The 15451-nt window shown below is 43.1% G+C and overlaps 2 protein-coding genes and 1 long non-coding RNA gene across 5 annotated transcripts in view; 1 reads left to right on the forward strand and 2 right to left on the reverse strand.

The window, feature by feature from the left end:
* LOC306917671 (glycerol-3-phosphate dehydrogenase, mitochondrial-like) overlaps window positions 1-5646 on the forward strand; it is a 38045-nt gene extending 32399 nt beyond the window's left edge. For 2 of the 3 annotated variants that reach the window (XR_013789218.1, XR_013789219.1), the window contains 5 exons: window positions 894-1003; window positions 1120-1198; window positions 1474-1572; window positions 3047-3622; window positions 3659-5646. Coding sequence is in view for 1 of the 3 variants with exons in the window: in XM_079495961.1 (XP_079352087.1) it covers window positions 894-1003; window positions 1120-1198; window positions 1474-1572; window positions 3047-3172 (414 nt within the window). In the remaining 2 variants the exon portion in view is untranslated. Of the gene's footprint in view, window positions 1-893; window positions 1004-1119; window positions 1199-1473; window positions 1573-3046 lie in introns of all 3 variants that reach the window. The other variant, XM_079495961.1, reaches the window with a different exon arrangement.
* The window catches only part of dnajc27 (DnaJ (Hsp40) homolog, subfamily C, member 27), a 305233-nt gene that overhangs the window by 180479 nt on the left and 109303 nt on the right, over window positions 1-15451 (reverse strand). The window lies entirely within an intron of this gene.
* On the reverse strand, window positions 3467-8920 carry LOC306917673. The gene is made up of 2 exons (XR_013789220.1): window positions 5243-8920; window positions 3467-5200 (listed from the first exon to the last, which is right to left on the reverse strand). It is a non-coding gene; the product is annotated as an uncharacterized lncRNA (long non-coding RNA).

A 15451-nucleotide genomic window follows, 5' to 3' on the forward strand; every position in this document is an offset into this window, starting at 1 on the left:
GTCCATCTTAGGGCTACTTTAGGAATGCTGTTCTGATCCATTTCTGATGACAAAGGACCCCTCAAAACAATTTACAGGATGCTGAATTAACAAACTCCTAGTGACACCAACCCTCTATCTTTCCTTAAGAGGCAGAAACCTCTTAACCTGACTCCGCCAGATGGGGCAGCAGAGAGTACACTGGGTTCCCTCCTCCTGCTCCCATCTGGGACTTGATTCCCGGCCACAAAACGGCCTGGCCAATCAGCAGCAGCTTCTAGCAGCTTCTAGCAGCAGCTTCTAGCTTCTAGCTGCTGCTGATTGGCCAGGCCGTTTTGTGGCCGGGCATCAAGTCTGCCTGAGAGTTCCCAGATGGGAGCAGGAGGGGGGAACCCAGTGTACTCTCTGCTGCCCCATCTGGCGGAGTCAGGTTAGAAACCTCTTATCTCTATATTCAAACTTTTTGTGTGTTTTTGTAAAATGTAGTCCTATACCTGCCATGTTGAGGACCAAACAGGTGTTGCAAACAAATGAATTCGTTCTACGCCAATCAGGCTTCTCAGACAAATTGAAACACCTGTGTTGGTCCTCAACATGGTCGCTGTAGGACTGTGTCACACAAAAGTTAAGTATCAAAAGTAGCAGATCCACTGCGTTTAAACCTTTATACTGTAGATGTGCTACTTTTGCTACTTTTTTATTTGAATCCTGAAAAGTAAAAGTGTTGGGCATACTGTATGAGGTTTCGACCCGACACACACACACACACACACACACACACACACACACACACACACACACACACCATATAGAACAGAAAAGACCCCAGTATAGAGCCCTGAGGAACTCCGGTTAACCAGGTATAGGGTTCAAGAAGTGGTTTCTAATAATATGAATGGTCGTGTTCCACTCAGACGGAGCTGGAGGCGGCCAGGACGTTCCTGCACCAGGAGATGGGGTACCGCTCACGCTCCGAAGCGCTCAACAAGACCGAGATCAATCTGGACTACCAGGAAGTCATGAGGTAAATGATCACCTTATGGCGCTGTTGAGGACCAGTGGTGCTGGGGAAAGATGTTGTGGGAGTTTTTAGTGACGTGACACTACGTGAAGTACGTTTTTCTCTTGTCTGCTTCACAGGTATAAGACTCGCTTCCACAAGTTTGACAAGGACAACAAAGGATTCATCACCACTGTGGATGTTCAGAGAGTCCTGCAAGTGAGTCTCTCTCTCTCTCTCTCTCTCTCTCTCTCTCTCTCTCTCTCTCTCTCTCTCTCTCTCTCTCTCTCTCTCTCTCTCTCTCTCTCCATTGACATTAGCAGATCCACAAGTTCACGTGTCACATCGCATGTTGTGAGTTAGTAGATCGGCTATTATCACTTGTTTGGGTTCTTATTAGTTCCAACTAATAAGCAGGAACCAATGATCTACAATATGTCAGTCAATGCACCATATCACCAGTCTCTCTCTCTCTCTCTCTCTCTGGTCATCAGAATATTAATCTCCAGATAGATGAGGACAGCCTGCATGACATCCTTAACGAGGTGGACCTCAACAAGAACGGACAGGTTGAGTTTGATGAGTTCCTGCAGGTATGTCATTTGTGTGTGCGTGCGTGCGTGCGTGCGTGCGTGCGTGCGTGCGTGCGTGCGTGCGTGCGTGCGTGCGTGCGTGCGTGCGTGCGTGCGTGCGTGCGTGCGTCCGTCCGTCCGTCCGTCCGTCCGTCCGTCCGTCCGTCCGTCCGTCCGTCCGTCCGTCCGTCCGTCCGTCCGTCCATACATCCGTCCATCCATCCCTTCTCGGGTAACACAGAGGTAGCAGTTGAGTTCCATCAGAGAATCCCACACTTCCCCTTCCCTGGTCACGTCAGACAGTTGGCTCCTGAGGCATTCCCAGGCCTGTGTAGAGATATACTAGATGCCTGAACCACCTCAACTAGCTCCTTCCTACGTAAAGGAGCAGAGATATACTAGATGCCTGAACCACCTCAACTAGCTCCTTCCTACGTAAAGGAGCAGTGACTATTTTCAGAGTCTCTCACGGATGGCTGATCTCCTCACGATATCCCTAAGGGAGATGCCGCTTGTATCCGTGATTTTGTCCTTTCCCTCATGACCCACATTTCATAACCATAGGTGACAGTAGGAAGAAAGCTTGACCTGTAGATCGAGAGCTTTGCCTTCTGGCTCAACGGCAAACATTCATGCCCGGTTTTCACGCTAACGGAGAGGTTTAGATCTTGCCCCCTGGAGCGAGCATAGAATATATTCATAACACCTCCTGCTTATGCTGCATTCACACGGACAGATGCAAAAGATGCAAAGCTACACAGTGTATTTGTAGCTTTGTACCTTTGCAGCTGAAGTTGAAACCAGTTCAACTTTTTTTGAGCTTTGTAGCTGTCAAACATCGAATGTATCTTTGCATCTTCATGTCGCTGGCTTCCATTGAAAATTAATGGTAGACTGTATCTTTGCATCTGCCCGTGTGAACGCAGCACTAGAAGTCGGTAAATGGTAAATGGTGCATTTATATAGCGCCTTTATCCAAGGCGCTTCACATAGATCTTCTTTTCTGAAATGACCTTGAGCCAAGACACTGTCCCCCTCGGCCTCCCATAGCCTGCTCACTTATAGTACCATATTGTGCCAAATATAAGACGAAATAACATTGAAGATAAAATCTGGTTCTTCAAAAAATAATTCTATAATCATTTTTAAATAAAATAATTTTCATATCACTTCATATCACAATAGGGTACCATAATAAAGGTACAGTAACAAAATTGAAAATAAACTGTAGTCCCTTGGTATTTCTTATACCAGTTATACCAGTAACAATCAGTAATGTTAGTTCCAGGTAGGAACTAACATGACATGGCAATGTTGTTATGGGGACATGTTAAAGCGTATAGACCCGTTAAGGGTTCCTAAAGGGTCCATTTGGTTCCGTTTATAGTACTGCATTATTGGATTGGAAACCGCAGCATCGCCCACTGTGGGGTCCAGGTGGGGTTGAAGAACAGGGTTTTAACGCGTCTCGTCTTGTCTTCTGTACAATGTGTAGCTGATGAGCGCCGTTAAGAAAGGCCAGGTGTCGGACAGCCGTCTGGCCATCCTGATGAAGGCGGCGGAGCAGAGCCTGGACAGCCGCGCCCCCATATCTGTGGACCGCAGCGGAGGCGGAGTCTGAGAGGAGAGCGCTCTGCCCCAACGCAAGACAAAAAAAACCTGCTCGCCATCCCACTTCTGGCACCATCCCCATCGCTGCAACACTGCAGACAGGCGTGATGATGAGATTTTCCGGGGACAGAACAAGTCAAAAGGTGCACGTTTGTTTTGTTCCGCGCCTCGCAAGGTTGGTGTAAAGAAAAACATGAATGTGAGTGAGGGGCTCATATGGAGATCAGATAATTTGAATGACAATGGTGCAATCAAGCACGCTTTGCTGAGCGGTGAGATAGGAATTGGGTTGACTAAATGTGTGTATTTATTTTCACCATGAAATGGCACCTAGTAATGAACTGGACTATACTCTGAGGTGGGGTTGGGGGGTGAAATGTTGATTTGTTGCATTGTTCACACGGTCATCAGCATGGTCGAAGGGCTACTTAACATGTGGTTGCTGGAGGTGCTTAATGTTGTGAAACGGATGCAAAGAAAGTACAAAAGTGGTCAGTTATTCACCAGTCACCCGTGTAAACGTTGAGTGGTCACTCAGCGTCATAGAAAGTAAATGAGCTGGTCAGCCTCGGTTGATGGCTGTGTGAACGCCAAAGTAGGTCACCTGTCTGTCTGTCTGTCTGTCTGTCTGTCTGCTTTCCTGCCTATTGAACGTGTATTCCTGATCAATTGTCACTCAGCAGCACAGCACATCACGTATCCGTTTTATATACTAGATTCAAAGTTTTATATAGTATATATATGTATTTGAAAGGACATGTCATGCACTTCTGTGAGATTGTACTATGGCTGGTGCTTGCCTAACATTTCTTTTCGGTGCCTGTCATGGCATGCTCATTGAGCTGTGGTTACTTACGGCACCCTGTGATGCTGGAAGAGTCACAAGCAGTGGTGGGAAAAGTACTCACTTAAGTAATTTCACAATGTAGTATTGGTATCAAAATGTACTTGAAGTACCAAAAGTAAAAGTTCTCATTGTGCAGAATGTCCCATATCGCACGTTTTCAAATGTATAAAGTTTGTTAAACATCCACTCTGGCGGATCCAGATCCACAAGCTCACGATGCGATGCATTGTGAGCTTGTAGATCGGCTATTTTTAAATGGACAAAATGTACAAAGGGCTGAAGTCGTTAATGTATGTTTTGTAATAATAATCAAAATCTAAAAGTAACTAGTAACTAAAAATCAAATAAATGTAGTGCAGTAAAAGTACAATATTTGGATCCGAAATGTAGTGGAGTAGAAGTAAGTATTTGAAATGTGAGACCCTCAAGTTAAGTACAATTCACCACTGGTCACAAGAACAAAATGCACCAATTTTAATATCGTCCTGGTTTGGACTCATGATGTTACATTTTCTCCTCATATACTGTCTGTAACCACTCTGAAAACATCCCATGACAAGGCCTGGAAACGCTTAGTTGCTGTCCAGCTCATCCCAATGGCAACTGAGCATTTCAAAACGCTTTACTTCCATTGATTTAGGTTTTTTGGATGTTACACCTGGGCCCCTTTTCCACCAAAATAACTTTGGTTCTAAAACTGGTTCCTTTCTAGATTATTGGAACCTTTCACAGAAGAACCGTCTTGCGTTTTCCACCAGTTTTAAGCAGAAACATTGTAATGTGGTCGGCATAGCAGAATGGTTGGTTAGAGAACCCGACTGGGGAGCAGGAGCAGGGGAGCAGGAGCATCAATTGGCAGTTACGGTTTCCCTTTTCTTTTCTTTATTTTTTGTTATTATTTTTTGCTTGCTTTTGCCATTGTTTTTATCGCATCTGTGTCTTCCAAGTTAACCTCTTGAATAGTGACATGCCCACATTGGTTCCCAGTTCAGGGCAAGAAAAAAACAAGTAGGCCTATTATTTGGTTCCAGTTCCAAACTAACTTTTAGGGTTCTGAACCAATTCACTTTCAGTGGAAACAAATAAGATTAGACAGGGGAAAAAAATAACGGAACCGGTCCAACCCTGGTCCCCGGTGGAAAAGGGGCCCTACTGTACCGTTGAGTACTACTGAATGACTCTAGAGTATATCTCCGTTGAGTACTACTGAATGACTCTAGAGTATATCTTAACTTGAGCACATTGATGGATGAGATGTTTCTGAATGCTGTCCTCTCTCAAGGCCAACCTGTTGTTCACCTGTCGCTAACTCCTTAACACTTGTAAATGTAAAGGGAAGGAAGGTAACCCACGGACTACAGCAGTGGTTTTCAAACGTTTTGTGCCGAAGGCAGCACACCTGTGGGTCAAAATCTCAAGGCGAGCTTGTATCCATAGTGAAAATAACCCATCAGCTGATCTACAACCTTGTAGATCAGATGATGGAATATTTTATTAACAGTTTGCAAAAAAGTACAGAGGTACAGATATACAATAATGCTAAAAGGATAGCACAGAAAGCCCTGAGGGCTTGTTTCCATTGTGGTCCTGTGTATTCAATTCATCAAGAACAAAAGAACAAATACATTAAAAAATAATAATTCGTGTGCAAAAAGTATGGATATAGTAAATTACAAAATAATTAATAACGTTATAGTTGTACATATTGCAATAATAATTCAATAATGTGTGGTTGTCACAAAATCCCAAGGCTCACCTGGACGCACCTCAACTTGAGCACGTGGTTTGGGAACCACCTGACTGAAGTCCACGTTGGCACGATATGCCGCTAAGGGACGGACCTTAGTCCTCCTTCTAAAGGAGTACAGGGTGACATCACGACCCCTGAACCAGTGAGCATGTGTAAAAGACACTTTACTGCTGCGCCGCACGCACACACACCTGCCTATCTGCTGCACTAAGTGCAATCTATTACTGTCCTGAGGTTTACATTTGACCGTTTCCAGCTTTATCCTGAATTCACAGCAGCAGCGGGCAGCGGTATTCCGCTGCGAATACCGATAACGAATGTTTAAACTAGCATGTGGATGTGACCAGTGTTGATTTCTAAATCACTAAAACTGACGAAAAATGTTCGTCGATTACCTTTTTTCACTGGTGAAAACTAAATGGCCTAGTGCAGAAGAGATCTTGTAGAACTAAAAGACAAGTCATTTTGTGTTTGGTTTCACTCGGGTGAAGTTTGTAGATCAGCTATTGTCAGCATGCAACCAAGTGTAAAATCGGGCATTACGACGCCATCAAGGCCCGCCAAAATACATTTAGTCGAAAATTCACCTGTAGATTTATTAGTCTAAAACCAGACTAACACTGAAATATTTCTGATGACTAATATATTCAAAAGACTATGACTAAAACTAAATTAAAATTTGCTGTCAAAATCAACACTGGGTGTGACATTAATGGAGATTGAGCGACTGTGCATCAAGATGGAGCTACTGTACTGCATGGCTTATATCCTACCTAAAATATATAGGTTGTTTACAAACGAGCTGCCGGTGACGTGTATCTGTACTTCTGCCTGCTTGTGAGCTCTCCTGACGGGCAGAGTTGCTAGCTTTGCAGAACACTCCCTTTTTTTTTATCATGGCGTCACTCGTACCTCGGACACACCGATTTGAACTGTGGAATTTGGTTCACCGCTGCTGGGGTGAATTCAGCGTTGAGCCTAATTTATGCTCTGTCACGCGATGGTGTGGTGCAGCGAGATCCTCTAATTTGATAAAACAGACCTGTAAAGAGCACATTTCGTACGCTCTTATTCCACTACACAAATTGATTCGCCAAAAATAGCTGATCTTTTGTACATCAGCTATTTTTGGTTGTAAGCTTGTGGGTCATCTATTCACCGCCGCACGACAAAGCATCAATTGGGCTTTTTACAGTTACTGACTGTGTTTTCTTGGCGTAAATGCCTCTGTACCTCTGGTGAATCTTTCTAATATCTATTTTTAAAAGAGACATATTTATTCTTTAGTTTTTCGTATTCAATGTACACACTCCTAATATATTGCATATTTTTATATTTAGTTTAATCTTGGTGGTGGAATCTGCCATCACAAGAAAATAGGATGACATTTGGCACAATCTGAGTTCTCGTTTCTTCTCTTTTTTTAAAGAAGTGATTCATACTTTGATTATTTATGATTATGCTATACTATATCCCTATCTGAACTAACAGTATAGGAAACTATTAGAAAAAAGATAATGTGTAATCCAGAATTTGTTTTGTTACTTATTTCTGTTGGTGTGTTATTTCTGTAATGTTTCCATTTGCAGCAGCTACACAAATGCACAGTATATCCCATGCCAAAGTGTTGGGACAGGTTCACTGTGAGATTCCATATAAAATCTTGCACACCATTACCTGCACTCATTGTCGTATCATCGTTAAAAACAAAAACTAACCAGCATTTAATTACCGGTAACCAAATGAACCCTAGTCTCGCGTGGCCAGACGATCAGAGCTCTATGCCTACTGATACGTCCTGTGAGTGATATTTAAAAGAAGAAGAAGCCTTTTTCAGGGTCCCTTTGGAACCCCCTCAAGTAACCCAGAGGGTCCCTGTACCTCACTTTAAGAACCAGGGATCGTTAAAGGGAACCGTTAAGGAATGGGACCGTTACGTGGGAATCGTTTAGGAACCGGAATGGTTAAAATCCTAAAGGAATCCCAATCGCGTTCCTTCATATTGGGACTGTATCCGGATTGGTTTTCAGAGCAGAGTGGGCGTACTGTGGCTTTGATGCTGCCTCCGTCGTCGTAGCCCATACGTTGATTTTAGACGTAGCCAGACTTATCAAGAAATGTCGTCTGGATACGTCGGATGACATGAAAAGCAGACATTCTGCGACAGATCTGTACGATGATGCAAAACAAAGACAACAAAGGTCATACTAATGATAATACACTTTATACACACATGGCAGCTTTCATACAGTATGTACACAGTAGAATCATATAGTTTCATACAGTATGTACACAGTAGAATCATAATATAGTCTCTGTCGGGTTGAAACCTCTTATGTCCTAAACTGTTACTTTTCAGGATTCGAATTTAAAAGGTTGACGATCGGCTACTTTTAATGCTTTTGTGTGACGCTGTGGTATGATCAAGCAGTTGGGCATTTCATTTATGACAAAAAACCCCACAAAAAAGTTAAAATATGGACAGGGATAGGAGGTTTCTGCCCGACAACCGATATATTTAAGTAATGGCTCTTTTAGGGTGCTTTACATGCGAAACGTACTACTGTACAATACAGTAGGACTGGACTGTAATGACTATTGTCAAGTGATGGAATAATGGTGTGCACTTTTTTTTCTTTCTGCTTTTTCATGTGTCTCAGTCAATGCGACGGCAGCATAAAGGTGATGCATGTCTAATATTATGTGCCTTGATTTCACACAAATGTTATGAGATGGAACCATTTCTACATTTTTACAGTAACCATGCTCTTCTCAGTGTGTGGATAGTTCATGTTGTTAAGCATCAAAGCATGCAAAAATGAATGTAACATACAAATGAATATAAAAGGTATATCAAAACCAAGAACACAAAGCTTTATTTGGTGAAACTGTATTTGTCTACTGAATGCCTTTACACTGTGTTTTGCATCCTGCGGTCCTTTTGTAACAGTCTACAATCTTGTTTTTAAGCAGTTGTATGTTTGTTTGCTTAATTAGTTAATAGTTTGTATACAATGGTGGTTAACTAGTTATTAATTATTTCAATGCAACTGACAATGCCAGATGTAATGCACAGGAATAAAGCGCACTGTAAAAGTAAATGTGGTGGAATTGTCTTGGGGATGTTGGGCTTTCTACCACAGAGACACACAGAAGTCATTCCAGAGTGTCTTGGGGATGTTGGGCTTTCTACCACAGAGACACACGGAAGTCATTCCAGAGGGCCAATAATGGAACACCATACTTTTCAATTAAATTACATTTTTATTAAGTGTCAAATCACAACACTTTACATGGAGAGCAGTACCGACAGAGATCCCACCCAGAGCAAGCAATTTTGCGACAGTGCTAACGAAAAAGGCCATCTGCCTCGAACGTGTCGGGGGAAAGAAGGAGAGAGAGAGAGAAGAGGCAAGTACCTGTAGTAGCAATATCAATAATAATAAATGTATGTGTAATATAATATGGTATAACAATGATGGTAGATAACATGTAAGGGATAATATCTGGCTAGGTGGTCATTGTCGGGAGATAATTCACCGACAGGGAGTTTAACCACCGAGGCGAAGCTTTGATAAAGCTGAGGAAAACAAAAACAATCCTCATGAGCTCTGGAAGCTACTAAACAATCAACTAAGCTATGGTCAGAAACTAAAAACCAGATTTTCGAACATAAACATCAAATCTGACAACACTCTCATCACTGACAACCTTGATGTGGCCAACTACTTGAATATCTTCTTTACAAACATATCAACAACTCTGGTTAACAAACTGCCCTCCCACTCTGGGCTCTTTGGTGTAGAGCACATTACAACCTTCTACAAAAACCTAGGTGTTTGTAAAGACGATTTTAAACTAGTTATGGTAACAACTGATGAGGTAATTAAGAAACTGAGTGCCCTCCAACCCCACAAGGCCACAGGACATGACAACATTCCCTCCAAATTTCTCAGAGACTCAGCCATCTCTATAGCTCCAATCATCACCCACATAGTAAACCTCTCCATCAAACAGGGACAGGTCCCCCAAGATTTCAAACTGGCCAAAGTAACCCCCTTGCACAAGAAAGGGAGTAAATTAGACCCCGGCAACTACCGCCCTATTTCTATTCTTAGTTCCATCTCGAAAGTGATGGAAAAAATAGTCTATGAACAGGTTGAAAAGTATCTTGCCACTAATAAATTATTGTACGAGTTCCAATCTGGCTTCAGAACATCCCACTCCACTGACACATGCCTCCTCTATTTGAGCGACCACATCAAACAAGAGGTGGACGCTGGCAAATACTGCGGCATGGTCATGCTGGACCTCCAAAAGGCTTTTGACACCGTGAACCACTCCATACTGGTTAACAAGCTAAAAGCAATTGGTTTCGATAGCACATCAGTGAGCTGGATGCAATCCTACCTGGAGGGGAGAGAACAGATGGTGGAAGTGAACGGAACACTGTCCCCCCCCCTCCCAGTGAGCTGTGGCGTTCCACAAGGAAGCATACTAGGGCCTCTACTGTTCCTAATATATGTAAACGACATGACTTCAGCCTGTGACTGCAACTTGTTCCTGTTCGCAGATGACTCAGCACTGCTGGTCTCGGACAGGGACAAACTGCAGGTTGAAAATGCCCTCAGCTCTGAACTCGGTAGAATCTGCACCTGGCTCGCTGATAACAAACTATCTTTACACCTGGGAAAAACTGAATCCATTCTCTTTGGCTCTATTAGTAATCTCAGCAAGGCAAATGGCTTCTTGGTTAGAGTGGGTGACAATGTTATCACACGTAAAGATGAAATTACCTACCTAGGTTCCATCCTGGAGGCTAATCTTTCCGGTGATAAAATGGCCACCAACGTAATCAAAAAAGTCAACCATAGAACAAGATTCCTCTACAGGATCTCCTCACTGGTCAACAAAAACACCTTGAAGACCTTAACAGGAGCCCTTGTACAGGGTTTCTTTGACTATGCATGCACCTCCTGGTACCACAGCACCTCAAAGGCCCTTAAAACCAGGCTCCAGACTTCCCAAAACAAACTGGTCAGGCTCCTACTTGATCTAGCCCCCCGAACCCACCTCACCCCTGCCCACTTCGACAGGCTGGAATGGCTTAGGGTCGACGACAGAGTACAGCATCTTGCAATGGGTCTGGTCCACAAGATTCGATACACCACCAAGATACCCATGTACCTGTCTAGATACTTCCTTAATGTTAACGAAGTCCACACCCACAACACCAGAGGGAGTGCAACGAACCATGTACAACCCAGATTCGGCACAAACAAGGGACTAAATTCTTTTCGCTCCTATGCCACTAAAATGTGGAACGCCCTACCAACTGTCATTAAGACATGCGAATCCCTTGACTCTTTCAAAACCGCTCTCAAAGGGCACCTACGGACGGCTGCAATTCGAAACTGGCCCCTGTAAAATCGGAATCCCTCAAACACGAACGCAATGACAACACAAGAGACGGTCGCGGCCACACAGCCAACTCAAGGTATGGCCACTGAGCCAACTTGGGGACCCAACGCAAGGACAACACAAGAGATGGTCACGGCCACACAGCCAACTCAAGGTACGGCCACGGAGCCGACTTGGGGACCCAACGCAGCTCCTCCAAGGAAAACAAACAATTTAACGGAGCTGAACGTGAATCCCCCCCCCCGCCCCCCCCTTTTTTTCCCCTCACTGTATATTTTTCTTTTCCCTTTTTACCTCCTTTTTGATGAATTCTTTTTTGATGAATTCCTGTTCTGTCTATAGAAGTGTCTATTTGTACGTCTCTAAATGTTTTGATGATTTGAACATGGTGGACCCTGTTGGAAACAAGTGTAATGCTTAATTGGGTCGTCCACTCACAGTTAACAGCCTTTGTATTGAGTTTGTGCTTGAAATGTACTGTAATTCTGCAAACTGTTAATAAATTCTTCAATCAATCAATCAGGTGGTTACACTCCCTGAAGGTGAATTATATCCCGACAATGACCACCTAGCCAGATATTATCCCGCTTATTACATGGCTAACTAACATAAATTAATCCATTGATCCAAAACACAACAAAAAAAGTATTCCATAACTTCGCGCTGGCTGCGTCTGCCCAGCTGCAGGGCTGAAGCACTGTCGGAAAACAAGGAAGTGAGTTGATCAAATAGAATCCATTTTCGGGTCCAGCTGCTTCGTCTATTTCTCGCTCAAATGTTTTCAAAAACATTTTTAAGAGCAATGTTTAGCTGTAAATTACATTGTGTGTCAGTAGTGTGTGTGTTTACATGGCTGTTATGTTGGAAACGGCAGTAAATCAAGCGGGCGCAGCCGCGCAGCTGGTGGTGCTCAGAGGGTTTGATTAGGCAGCGGTCATTATACAGCGGAGCGGTCATTATCATGAGATAACTCACCGCTGAATTAAGCGATTGACCAATCAGAATCAAGCATTCAACCAAGCCATGTAATAAATAGCGGTATAGGATAAGAAATGAAGAATGTTAAGATAATATACAGTGTATTGGTATAATATAATCGAAAAGAGAAATGTATCTCCCAGGACTTACAAACAACACTACACTAAAACAATGTTTGAAAATGTTACAACATTTCTGAACATTCGTTGAAATATTTTAGATGTTGTTTTAAAGAAAAGAAAATACATAATAATAAAATGGTTTGACTTTATTTTGATTTGATATTTTGAACACGCAGGTAAATCGAAATGCTGCTCCCATGTTTTGTATAGGAAAACGCTCATCAATAATAAAAGAATACACCTGCACAGTGCCGAACTGCACGGTACAGGAGTACGTTTATTTAAGGAGAGGTTAAGGTTTCGGTCACCGATGGCCCTCTTCTTTGTAGGAAAAGGCTAAAAAAAAACACAAATCCTGCGACCCATAAAAAGGAGTCTCGGGTTTGTGTTTGTGCAACAGAGTGTTGTAACCGAACCGAACCGTCTGTCAGAGTGTCGCCGCATGAAGCTTCTGGGCACAAAGCCTTTAAAAGAAGAGCTCTTGAAGCTGCCAACCATCAGCCCCTGGGAAGAATAGCATCACGGGCAACCCCATGTAAATCTATGACCCCATGTGTGAGCGTCGTCTTTGGATGAAATTACAGCTTTATCCCAGCCTCAAAGAGAATCATATTCCAGCTTCTTTTTTTTTTTACTGTAAGAATACTAATGAGAAAGGAGTCAATCTTTCATGCTAAAAAAAAACCCAACGCAATTATCTCATTAAATGTATCTGGTTGCTCACAAAGCATTGTGAAGGGTTTTGTTTTCTCCTGTGTGTGTATGTCTTGTGTGGGATTTTGTCATCGGTTTGCTTTTGTCATGTGGCTGACTGCCATTGACATGATGGCATCATAACAGGCTGCGATGACGCCTGGGAATAGGCGGTATGACAAGAACCCCCCCCTCCGGGGGGAGAATGGCCCCTTGTTTACCACAGGAAGAGTTTTATTAACCACGACAAAACAAAACAGGATGTCAGCCCTTTGATAAAATTCAACACAGAAAATGTATATTCTGAAGCTGAAGCTATGATGCCTTGAGGTGTGTCGAGGATATCATGGTTGGAATTCGCCGCCAGATTTATTATTAGTAATAATAATAATAATCTATGTCCAGTGTTCAGGTGGGGAACACCTCATGTGAACTGGTGGGTTTCCCTGCAAAAGTGGGTGGAACACACACACACACACACACACACACACACACACCACTACCACCACCTAAAGGTCACTGTGATTTGAATGTCAAAGTATTCAGTTCGTATTATGTTGAAAGTGTAAAGTCTAATTTATGCTCAGTCGCACCCCCGCAAAACTCGCCGGGACTAAAAAAAGCAGACCTACAAACTTTTGTGCGACACCGTCGTCTGAGTACAAATTGGGCTTAAGTCCCTCGTCAAAGTCGAGAGAGTGAGAGATCATCATTCATTTGCAAGTAGTAGAAATGTGCTTGGCATATGATGAGCGCCAAAGCCCCTCATCTCCTCTGAGGATTAGTCCTGAGCCACGCTGTTTCTGCCTTTCTGCTGCCTGCTAGTGTCCGTAAGCTGCTAACTGAAAAGAGCACGGGGGGCTGACAGGGAAAGAGGGTCTTCAAGACACTCGTTCCTCTGTCTCTGTCCAATTGTCATTTTTGTGGTGATATCAGATGAAGGGGTTTTAGCACGAAATCTCTCTCTGGGTGCTGAATGCTAATCATCAGAGCAGTGGTTCCTAACCTTTTGCCCGCTCAGGGCTGCTTGAAAATCTGAAAATGTTCACGGCACATCAGATGGGGTTGCCTGCTTATTTTTTATTGTATTCCAGCTGCAGGTATAGGGAAGCCACTCGGAGGCACAGCTCCAGCAGCCCAGGTACTGTAAATTAGGTCACGGTAATTAGGGCAGTGGTGGGAGGTGTATTTACGTGACCTAATCCTGTTGATCTTTCTGTTGCAGTGAGGCCAGGTCTTGACACGAGTGTACACGCCTAGGATCAAGAGAAATTCTGTAGGCCTACTGTCTTGGATGCCTCGTTTTTAAAGTATATTGAATGGCCTCACCCTCCCTTTAGGAGATGGATTAGGGATGAGGCAGTTTAATGAGCAAGACCTTTATGAACGCTTCCGCTTTTGTCCTAATATAAATCTAAATCATCTAAGCATACAGTACCTTGGTGCTTTATAGCAGAAATGGAAATTAAAAACAAATTAATGTAAAGATATTTTAAGGTATATTTCCATAAACAGAATGAGCATAATGAGGAACAGATGACCGCTCCCTGTCTCGGATTTCGGGAGGTGTAGTTCCCGGCAACATTATAGCATTCGAATGTGGAATAGTTGTATTGCAACGAGAGACTATTATAGGAGGTTTCTTGAGTTTTCAGTCTTATTGAGTCAAGTGACACTTGTAGCCGTGGCTGATTGATGTAAGTAAGGTACCGTAGCCCTAGGAACCAACTGTTCCTGATCCATGGGTCAGAATGCTATATCTCCTGTTTTTGTAGCGTGAGGTGGCTTGATTTACAAGTACATCCATTGGCCATGATGCCTCCCAATCTTCCGCCATAGTCTGAAGACTCACCTCTTCAGGCTCCACCTTAGCCCGTAGCACTTACTGTACCGTAGCACTTGCCCTAGCCTTGATGGCCTTTGCAGGCTTATGCAAAGGCTAATTTAGATAGCATGTTATGTAGACAGATTCCAGGTTATTATTGATCTGGCATCATATATAGTGTTCATAGTTTCAATATACGTATTATTCTACTAATAGACGGATCATAGGTTATTGGCTTACTTATGATCCTTGATGACTATTTCTATGTATTTGATGTATTACCGGTACCTTGTGTTCTTGCTTAGGCCTACTGTAAATCGCTCTGGATTAAGAGCATCTGCTAAATGCCTTAATTGTAAATTGTAATCCAGTGGCCATGACAACTGCTGGTATCAAGGGAAATGATGGGTACAAAATATATTATGTATTGTTTTGTTATAGCCCGGAGGAAAGTTACATAGCTATATGCCTTTAAGTGCTATCAAACCTTTTACAAATCTTCTTTGGGACCATTGATATGCTGAGAGTGATGTGTGCCAAAGTGAGATATCCACCCCTCCCAAAGAAGATTTGTAAAAGGTTTTATGCTTTTCTTCGACGTCTGTGATGGACAATATTAGTCATTTGCAAGGTGTCCAGACATTAACCCGGAT

Source organism: Electrona antarctica (genome assembly GCF_951216825.1).
Source record: "Electrona antarctica genome assembly, chromosome: 24".
Classification (NCBI taxonomy): domain Eukaryota; kingdom Metazoa; phylum Chordata; class Actinopteri; order Myctophiformes; family Myctophidae; genus Electrona; species Electrona antarctica.